Here is a 10,292-nt window from a genome sequence, read left to right as displayed (position 1 = left end):
ACTCTTATACACCTGGGGGAGCCCAGGGACAGGCCCACCATCATCGGCTGTGATTGGCCGCCTGCTCAGTGAGAGGCGGGACCTAATGACACGGTTTTATTAACTGCTGATTTCAGGTGAAGGAGTTTCTGTTTTTCTCTAACTGTTCATGTTTAATCTTTTTAAAAGTATTTATCTTTAGTATTTTCACTCCAGTGATAGATAAACAGTTTATTTACACTTGTATTCATTAAAACGTTTCTTTAAATGAGAGTTTATTCTGATTGGTGCTTCTGTCTCTTCCCATATAGGAATGTGAACTCTGTACACCAGGCGCTTAAAGCACTTCAACAGGAATGTGCCTACATGAAAAAAAAACAAAAGGTGTATCATTTAAAAAAAAATTAGAAATCTCAAGGACCGAGTTTGGAAGCCCTATAATAAAAATAACAATAAATATTAAAGGAGAAATGTAAGGAAGACAGATAGTGGGAGGTTATCCAACAAGAGAGCTACAAGGGATCGGACTGAAGAGGAAATAAGACTGGTAAAGATTCAACAAAACCTTGAAAAAAAGTTTAAAGATTCAAACATATCACAGATCAAAGATACCGCCTTCATCTGGAATAAGAAGCTTCGTCTCGTCCAGTGGTTCCTGACGTTTTTACGCTCCTGGCGCCACTTTGACTCCACCAACCTCCACCAAGCTTATTGCTCAAATTAATTAGTTTCCTGTCCTGTTGTAGTTTTTCTGCTGTTTTACAGGACATCATCGAGTGTTAACCTCCACTGTTGAAAAATTAAGCAGATGCAGAAGTGTAAAATCCTGCAGTTCCTCAAATGTCCACTAGAGGCTGGCTGCAGAAGCACAGGAAGTCACATACACACCCATTCTAAAAAGTCTGTTTTTACAGCAGAGATTAACATGTTTACAGCCTGGTTTAAAAAACCAAACAGGTCTGATTAGCTCATGTCTCGGTCGACACACACTCTACGGGGGGTGAATGTTTTGTCAGGAGGCTTAAAACCCGCCTCAGCTCCAGATCTCAGCCTGACGTTATGTTGACTGCAAGTTAGACTGAGACAGAATTGTTATAAGGGTCCACAGTAGTCTGTAGTGTTGTAGTGAAGACCACAGTAACCGAGATCAGAGTGCTTAGGGACCGAGACAAGACCAGGACCAAGGCAGGACGAAACTAAGTCAAGACCAAGACCAAAATTATCACAGAAAAATCCTCATCTTGTGTGCAGGGGGCATGTCCCTCATTTGTGGCCGTAACCGGGGGATAAAAATCGAACTACAAATGAAATGAAGTTATTTGTTCTTTTAGAAAGAGGCAGGAAAACCTGGGGTAGGGGATTACAACGTGCTCACAGAAGAACTCCCATAAAAAACATGTTTTTAAAAGAGCTCGATAAAGAGCTCACTGCTTGCCCCTTGCTGCTCGGATCTACTCGGGGAGGTTGTTCCTCAGCAGACATACATTCTATGTACTCTGTTGTTTTAAGGTTAGGGTTGGGTTCGTCTCTCCGGTGCCAACGCATGTATGTGTTTAAACTCTCAGAGTGAATGTTGGTCTTTTTCATCTTCAGGCCCGCCAACAGAAATGTCTGGGTCCTTAAAGGACAGCGTGATGGGCCCTCCTAGGATCTGATTTAAATCAACATATGCATATTCAGTCAGTCGTGTTAGCGTTAGCCTCCATGCTAACGTTAGCTCCCTCTGACTGATCAGCCTTTAGTTCTGACTGAAATAAGTTTGTTAGAGTTCATGTTGGGGTTAAATGCTCGAGTCAGTTCACTCCCTTTTTTATTCTTTGTTTCTGGCATCCTGACTCTGTGCAGGTCCTGGAACGGCTTGAATCATTCTGACGTAACTGAAATAACAGAGAAGTTCACTGATGTTGGTAACTTTACAAAAAAAAAAGTCTCATATCATTTTAAGAAAGGGGGGGGGGGGGGTTATGTTGAAACAGGCTGCAATTAACTGAAGCAAAAATACATTAAAAAGTGTTACTGTCGCTTTAAGAGGTGACGGTGAGTGTTTCGGCGTGAAATAAAATCTGGTCACCGTGTTTCAGTTAACCTCCATGGACCCTCCTCGTGCGACGGGGCCCCAGAAAGCTTTTTTTGTTGTGCCCTCGAGATATCCTCATCTCTTTCATCTTCTGATCTCAGGATATCGACACTTGTTTTCACGTGATAATGAATTTCAGCAAACAGCTTAAATGAACCCGTTAGCAGAAAGAAAAGCAACGTTGCTAGCCCGAGATCAGGAGATAAATACATCTAGACCTCGAGAAATAAGAACAGAATTTGACTTGTTATGACGGGAACATGGAGTCTGATCAAACATGTGCATGTGTAAAAAGTGTTGAGTGTGAGAAATAAAGAGAATCTGTTGGAGATGGTGTTTCATGCAAAGAATATAATAAATGTTGCTTCTTTGCTCCTCGAGTGTGTGTGTCTGTGTGGGTGTGTGCATGTCTGTGCATTAACCCCCACCCTGAACCTACCCTGGATGCAGCACCCTCAGGGACTCACCTGCGGGACCGGTTCTACCTGCCTGTGAGTCACAGCTCAGACCGGTCTGACAGGTTCAGGTCCTCCTCAGCTCCGACTGAAACTATGCAGCTGGATGTAAATATCGACCTAAAGAATCCCTGACAGAGATCGACATTAAAACACGTGCAATTACCCGTGCAGGAGTAAGAAGAGAAACCTGCAGAGTTTAAAAACAGGTAAAATGAGTCCTGCACAGAGGGGAGGAGATCTACAGGTGCACAGCGTTTATGTTGCAGGTGCAGCAGAGTCTGAGAGGAGGTTGTGCAGACTTTAATGTTATTTGTTAAGATAAACACCAAAGTGTCCAAATAGAGGCTGTCTCTCTTAAAGACATGCTGTGCAGTTGACAGTCCGAGCGTCACTGTATGATTTCCTCCCGTTATGAAGAAGCAGAACCTCATAAACTACCAATGTGCATAAAGAGAGAAAGGCTTCAAGAGGTCAAAAAGCTCCAGCCACACTTAATGTATGAAGATCAACTTGATGTGTTTCAGCTTATGGCGTCCATCAGGGTGTTCCTTCTTGACCTTTCCTCCTGCCGTAACAGTGAGGTGTTGTACAGTCATTCACATCATGTCACTCAGTGTGATAGACGCTCATCGAGACTGTTTAAAGGTCACATTCTCGACACAGTCATTTTAAGTCTTCTTGAAGGGGAGGAGCATCACCATGGGCCTGTGGTTGATGAATTCTAAATGCTTTGAAAACAAAAGACTTGATTATTGATTTTAGGAAGACTCAATTCAGTCCTCTGCCAACCATAGTAATGGGTGCTGGTATTGAGATAGCCTACAACAGCATGTAGGCACTGTGCTGGTCAACAAACTGTCCTTTGAGCAACATGCCGTTGCTATAAAAAAGAAGGTCCATCAGAGGTTGTATTTCTTTTAATGTATCCTCTGAGATGATGACCTTTTTAAAAGTTATATTGAATCGGTTTAAATGTTTTGTATTATTGCCTGGTATGGTAATCTGGCTCTAGCCAATAAAAACAGACTTGGTAGCCTGGTTAAAGTGGCGAGCAAGACTGCAGATTGAGTCAAGTCCAGCTGAGCGACATCTACAGCAGACAGGGGCTGCATCCGAATTGTCAAGTACCTACTCAATCTGTCAGTAGGCAGTAGACAGTACCTACTATCCGTGCTGTACACTGTTTAGTACCTACTATTCAGTAGGCGCGCACAGTAAGCAGATATTTGTTCCTACTTCTTCTGATTCATTCAGTATGGAAGTGGCGTCCCGAACCGTCCGCATCCACCCATTTTTTTTAGTTTTTTTTGTTTAGCTTTATTCAAGAATAGTAATGCGCACATACAGTCAGGTAAACAAAAAACAATATTACAATGTAAATCAAGTAAAAGACAGATTAAATAACTAAATAACATACAGTACATAAAGAACAGTAGAAATGAAAGACAGTAATATACAGAATATAAAGTAAAATAAACCAATAAAGACGCATTTAAATAGTTAAATCATTATTTAAATAGAGGGGGAAAGGTTTTATAATAATGCAGACATTTGTTATATTTTCTGTTGTTAATTAAAAGTAGTGATTTCAGTCGGGACTTTAACTCTAGATTAAAAATTGATTCAATTAATCCACGCTCGTTTGTTTTGATTTGGAGAAGTGACGTGACGATTTACGTTTAATTTCGCACAGCATTGTGGGTGGTAAAATACAATTCATTTCCTGAAAGCATGCATCTGATCCATACTGCATAAAACCCAGAAGTTAGTATCCATACTGAAATGTTCAGTATACTGAGGTGGACCCAAAAAATGCATACTGAATGACCACGAAAGTTCAGTATACTGAAACTCCATACTGAAAAGTACGTACTGCCTACTGAACTGTGACAATTCAGAAACGGCCAGGTGGTCAGAAAGGCGACTTCTCTCCTGCAGAGCCCAGATCACCCTTTCTATGCAGACTGTAGTCTTCTCCCCTCAGGCAGACGGTACAGACTACCTGTGGTGAAGACTAAAAGACATTGGGTCTCATTTGTACCTGCTGCTATTTGTCTGTTGAATAGCAGTTGAATTCTAATTTCTTGCTCAGTGCACGCTGCACTTTCACTTTTATCATTTTTATCTGGATGCTGGAGCATCTCTGCTGGGCTTCATGTTTCATGTTGTATGTACTTATGCACATGATGTTTTGGATGATTTATTAGTCTTGTTTATGTATTTGTATGTCTTCAGCTGCAGACAAATTTCCCTGTGGGGACAATAAAGACACCTTTGACCTTTGACCTTCTCCTCCACTCCAACAAAGTGTCAATAAGCCTCAGAGCTCTCCAAAACCTGTCTGTGAAGTTTCTTGTTCTAAATCCACTCTGATCCTGTTACGGCCTCAGCCTTCCATGTGTTTTCTTGTGTTTTTCCCATAGGTTTTTCCTCATCCCCCCTTGTGTCTGTCTGTCTGTGTGTGGCAGGCGTGGCCCATCACTCTCCAGTACTGCCTCCTCGTTACCTGGTCAAGCCTCTCTACTTCCTCCTCCTTGCTGCACACCTGCTTCTCATCTACAATCAACCCAGCAGTGTTGTAAATGAGCTGTCTGACCACGCCTCTCTCTGGAAAGGCTATTTTATATTACTCATTAATGCAGGAACAGAAGCAATTGGATCACTGATATATGTTAAAATGTCATCAGCATAGAAGGATATTTTGTGCTCTGTTTCACCTACATATTTTATACCTTTAATATTTGTATTTTGCCTTATTAATACTGCTAAGAGCTTGATGTTAATTGCAAATGACAGGGGACTGAGACAATCTCCCTGTCTGACCTCTTTTTTTTGAAGACCAAACAAATCTGAGCAGCAACCATTCACTCTCACACACGACTTTGGATTTGTATATATAACCCTTACCCATTCAACAAATTCCGGATGGAATCCCATAGCATCCAAGGTTTTATGTAGAAAGTGCCAACTCACAGTATCAAAGGCTTTCTGTGCATCAAAACTAATCAACATAGAATGTTGAGTACTTTTCCTTGCACAGGAAATTATATTTAGTGTTCTCCTTATATTATTTGATCCTTGTCTGCTGGGAATAAAACCAATTTGGTCTGGGTTAATCAACTTTATTATAATTTTTTGGATCCTTTTTGCCATGATATTTGTAAGTAACTTCAGGTCATTACAAGGTAAACTAATAGGCCTGTAGCCCTCAAACGGCCTGTTTGAGCACACATTTTCTGAAAAGTGGGGCAGGGAAAAGACGGAGAGAATGGGCTTTTCTTATCATTGGAGTGTTTGGACCAGAGAAGGTACGTGGTTTTAAGGCCCCCCCACACGGCTGTTTAAGACGCCCCTCGGTTTGCCAGATATGAGACCAGTTATCAGGTCAAACCAACAGGTGTTGCAGTGATGGAGGCGGGCAAGAGAACTGGTTCAGATAGAAGTAATTGTACCTGACCTAAAAAGCCTCTGCATGTTTCTAATAAGCTCCACGAGCAGAAACGTGCTCAAACTAGGATCAATATTGGAGATGCTTTTGAAAAATGGAGAGAGGTTAGAACACAGAAAGGTTTACAGACCGATGCAGAGCTGGATAAACACTGAAGCTTCAGTGTCCACCACATGGCAACCTGCGTGAGCATGGACTCTAGAGAGGGGGGGAGAGACAGCTCTCTACAATGTTTAGAATTTGGAATGCAGTACCCACTTTAAACTCTAGGTGTCAGAGTTACATATTGCTCCTTTAAATTAAAAACGTTTTAAGTGAATGATTTCACGTAAAATATCTATTTTAAAAAACAATAACAATATTCAAATTTAAAGAATAGATGCGTGGTCAGTTTGAAATATGATCAACATTTAGTTTGTCCTGTCATGTTTATGAGATTAAATCAATAAAAAACTTAAACAATAATATTGCTGCTAATGTTAGCTGTTCAATAATCTACAGTTGAAGTAAACATTGAGTCACTGTTACATGATTATAAATCAATGTTTATCATGAAGTACAGACAGTTCTGAACTCTGCAGTGATGCATTCAAGGACAATCAGAATCTTGAGACGTCACATTGTAATGCTGTACAACATGAGTACAAAGAAACATACTTGTTATATCTTTAAAAAGGGTCTCTTTATGAGAATTATTTTGGGGAAAGAAAAACAAAGCTCAGATTTTAATTTCTGATTTTAGGACAGACCGCAGAAACTCTCGCTGAGCTCCCACAGCTTCTTCGCCGTGGCATCGTCTCTCGCCTTGAGGTTGGTTAGTGGAGCACAGCTGGAGAAGTAGTGTCCACTGAGGTGTTCGATTCCCGGCTCCAGTGCACAGTGGAGCGTGGTCTGAGCTCCGGACTCAGCGTCCACAAGGAAAGGGGCAAAGATGGGTGTCACCACGAGCTTCCACAAGAAACCCGTGTTCCGAGCGATCTCTGTCTTTATGATTCCTGCACAGATGGGAGAAAAACAGTTAGTCTGACTCTGTTTCAAGTTTCCTTCAACACAGGGTGATGTTAATTTAGTCAATTATGGTCCAATTAGAGAGGGGGAGGAGTTAGGGTGGGCTATATATGATTGACAGGTCACTATTGTCAGGTAGTCTTACTGAAACTGAAACCAGCCTGTGGTCTACGCACCTGGATGGAGGCTGTAGCAGGTGACGTCTGAGTCCTGCAGCCTCTTGGCGAGCTCGGTGGTGAACAGGATGTTGCACAGTTTGCTGTGGCAGTAGTTCTTGAGCAGCTGGAAGTCGTTGTCGCCCAAACTTAAATCTCTGTGAGTCGTCAGACAATTGAAATCCACTTTCCCTCCCTTGTGGCCGTCAGATGACACCGTCACAATGCGGCTCGGGCCGCTCGCCTTTAGCCGGTCCAGGAGCAGGACCGTCAACAGGAAGTGACCCAGGTGATTTACACCAAAGATCATCCCAAAGCCGTCCTCTGTTTTTCCCTTTGACAACAGACCTGAAGACAGACACACCACAGATAATAAACTTGTGTTTTCACTTTACCAGAAGTTTACACTTTGATATGATTCCACACCTTTTTGTTACCATGGCAACTAAAAAAGAAGTCCTAGACACCCATGTTTCGTTACCTTTGATACTACTGATCATTAAAATGACAGAGACTGATCATTTTTAAACATTAGTCTGTAAACGTATGTCTGCTTTAATAAACTGTAAACCAGTGATCCATTGTACATTAACCCATGAGGATAAAACGCTGACCAGCATTGTTGATGAGCAGATCAAGTCTGGACTCCAAACGCAGGAAGTTTTCAGCGAATGATCGAACGGACTTCAGACTGGACAGGTCGAGCTGCATGAAGACCACCTGGTTGTTCCCCGTCTCCTGAACACAGAGTAAGTGTCGACATCTTTGCTGGTTTTAAGACAAATACCCTCAAAGGGACAGGGTCATTTACAAAAGTACCATCAGCAAAACATTGAAGACGTATTATATACAGTGTAAACAGAAGAGGAGAGGACCGAGCATATAACCCTGAGGTACGCCAACTGTCAGTTCAATCATCTGCAGAAAAAGTTTACGTTTTGGAGCCCTTCACAGTAGGAAACATTTAGAAGCTGTTTCATCTTTACCTGGACGATGTCCTTGATGGCGGCCTCTGCTCGGCCTCTGTCCCTGCAGGCCATGATCACTCTTGCCCCCCTCCTCGCCAAGTCCATTGCTGTGGTCTTACCGATGCCAGTGTTTGCTCCTGGAGAGGATGGAAAAAGTTGAGCAGAGTTTTTAATTAATCCATGAAAGCAAAATTTCTGTTAGTTCCACCAGTTTCTTCCAGACAGACTGTTGTCATAGAGACAGGACGGACGTGCAGCGCTTTTCTTCTAAGCGAACAAACGCTTCATTCAAGCTCTCTCGAATGCAAAGCCAGTGCTTTTCTGCCCGGAAAAAATGCTAGGTGAGCACGGGGCCTAAGAATTCTATTTTTGTTGCCGTGCTAACAAAAATCGATATCGTTTGATTTTTCCTAGAATGATATCAAAGTTGATCATAATTATTACTATATTAAAGATTAATCAATTTACAGAACATTTTAAGAGCCCGTTTCAGAGGCTCTGAGTGTGTCTCCTTTCTGTTCTGAACATTTCTCTCTGTCACTCCGAGCAGCGTCGGGTTTCAGCACTCTGCATGTTTCTCATACCTCCTCTATAAGAAGTGATTTATTCAGCCAGCAGTGTCAACACAATCCTTCAAGTGTCAGTGTCATTATCTGCTGCAGCCTGTAGCTCGGCCTGTGGACTCACCGGTGACGATGGCAGTTTTCCCGTTTAACGTCACGTCACTTTTACACCTCGGCATCTTTAAAACAGTCAAGTGAAGGAGGAAATAAAGTCCGACTAACGCGGCCCCGAAAAGCAGCAGCTCCAGCAGCATCCTGACTGCAAATACGCAAAAATAAAGTCCCTAAAAGAGGAAGAGTGCAGCTATTCACGCTGTGAGTGTGTGTTTGTGTGAGAGGCCTTTATGTAACAGCTTATCTGCAGCTCCCCTCGCACTTCCCTCTTCACAAACGACTTCCAACCTCGAGTTACAACAGATTGCTTGTGTTTTCTACAGAACTCAGCCGAAAGCTCCTCCCCCCCCCCCCCCCCCATGGATAAAATATTCAGGCTCTTAATCATTTTCAGAGAAACTTTTGAAGAATGGCTGCAGTGCCCTCTAGTGGCTGATATGAAAAAAAGTAAATATCATGTTTATATTTTTGTCCAGAAATGTGGGAATTGTCTCATTTTGGTTGAAAGTAATCTCCATGTTTTTAGGAATAGAAACTATAATAACCAACCTCACAAACACACACACTTTGTAAATTTCACTTTATATTTTTTATATTTGGTGTTTTTTATGTTCTTGGTTTCATCATCAGCTCTGTAAAATCTCTGGGGAAATATTTTAGTCTTTAAACTTCATGTGAGTTTTGTGCTTTTTGTTTTCACTTGAGTTTCATGCAAACATCCCAGGGTAGTTTTTTCCCCGACTTTTAGTTCCTCTGTCGTCTAACTCAGTGGTTCCAAAAAGTAGGGGTCAGGATCCCCCTGGAGGTCATGGGTCGTGAGATGCCTTAAACAACAAAGACATAAACTATGTGTTAGCAGCTCGGATAGTGTGGATAGTACAGTTTGGAGTTCTGTGCTCATGGTTTCTTTTGTTTCGGACTCATCCTTCTCCACCCCAGATCCATGTCCATGAAATACAGTGAGCCAACAAATCATGGCATTACTCTGGATTCAGACTTTAGCAGTCAGATCGCCGATGTTAGCAGAGCAGCATTTTACCATTTAAAGAACAAATCAAACCTCAGAGCCTTCATGTCCCAAACAGACACAGAGAGATGAGTCCATGCATTCATCTCAATTAGATTACATCACTGGATGATCCACAAACCACTTGTAGGAAGACTTCAACTTATTCAAAGCTCTGCAGCCTGTCCTGTATGAGAACATCTGAAAGCATCACTCTGGTCCTCTAAACACTCCACCTGCTCCCCGAACAACACAGAACCACTTTTAAATCATTTTACTAGTCCATAAAGTTCTCAGTGGTTCAGCTCCTGTCCACATTTCTGACCTGCTCACAGACTACTACCCGACCCGACCCGTCAGGTCTCCAGGTGGAGGTCTGTTAGCCGTACCCAGAGTTAGATCAAAGCCTGGAGAGGGAGCCTTTAGTTACTGTAGTCCTTCTCTCTTAAACAAACTACCTGTTGAACTGAAGTCCAAAACATCTGTTCTCCCAAACATACCAATAGTTATTCTGTG

The 10,292-nt window shown here is 42.1% G+C and overlaps 1 protein-coding gene across 1 annotated transcript; it reads right to left on the bottom strand.

Moving 5' to 3' along the window:
- Positions 1 to 6,486: 6,486 nt before the first annotated feature.
- LOC109999570 (dehydrogenase/reductase SDR family member 13) lies at positions 6,487 to 9,104 on the bottom strand. Its single transcript, XM_020654641.3, has 5 exons — positions 8,781 to 9,104; positions 8,112 to 8,230; positions 7,740 to 7,863; positions 7,147 to 7,473; positions 6,487 to 6,957 (listed from the first exon to the last, which is right to left on the bottom strand). Exons 1-5 carry the CDS (start codon positions 8,908 to 8,910, stop codon positions 6,701 to 6,703), a joined length of 957 nt encoding a protein of 318 aa, XP_020510297.1. The 5' UTR covers positions 8,911 to 9,104; the 3' UTR covers positions 6,487 to 6,700.
- Between the last annotated feature and the right edge of the window lie 1,188 nt (positions 9,105 to 10,292).

This window comes from Labrus bergylta, chromosome 18, assembly GCF_963930695.1.
Source record: "Labrus bergylta chromosome 18, fLabBer1.1, whole genome shotgun sequence".
Lineage (NCBI taxonomy): Eukaryota > Metazoa > Chordata > Actinopteri > Labriformes > Labridae > Labrus > Labrus bergylta.
The sequence above is the reverse complement of the archived record's forward strand: the minus strand, read 5'-3'. Positions and strand labels throughout refer to the sequence as shown.

Excerpts from the sequence above, each read along its gene's own strand:
- LOC109999570 (XM_020654641.3), bottom strand. The coding sequence starts at position 8,910 with ATGCTGCTGGAGCTGCTGCTTTTCGGGGCCGCGTTAGTCGGACTTTAT. Across the intron at positions 8,231-8,780 it reads GAAAACTGCCATCGTCACCG|GAGCAAACACTGGCATCGGT; the intron begins GTGAGTCCACAG and ends CATCCTCTCCAG. Across the intron at positions 6,958-7,146 it reads CTGCTACAGCCTCCATCCAG|GAATCATAAAGACAGAGATC; the intron begins GTGCGTAGACCA and ends CCATCTGTGCAG.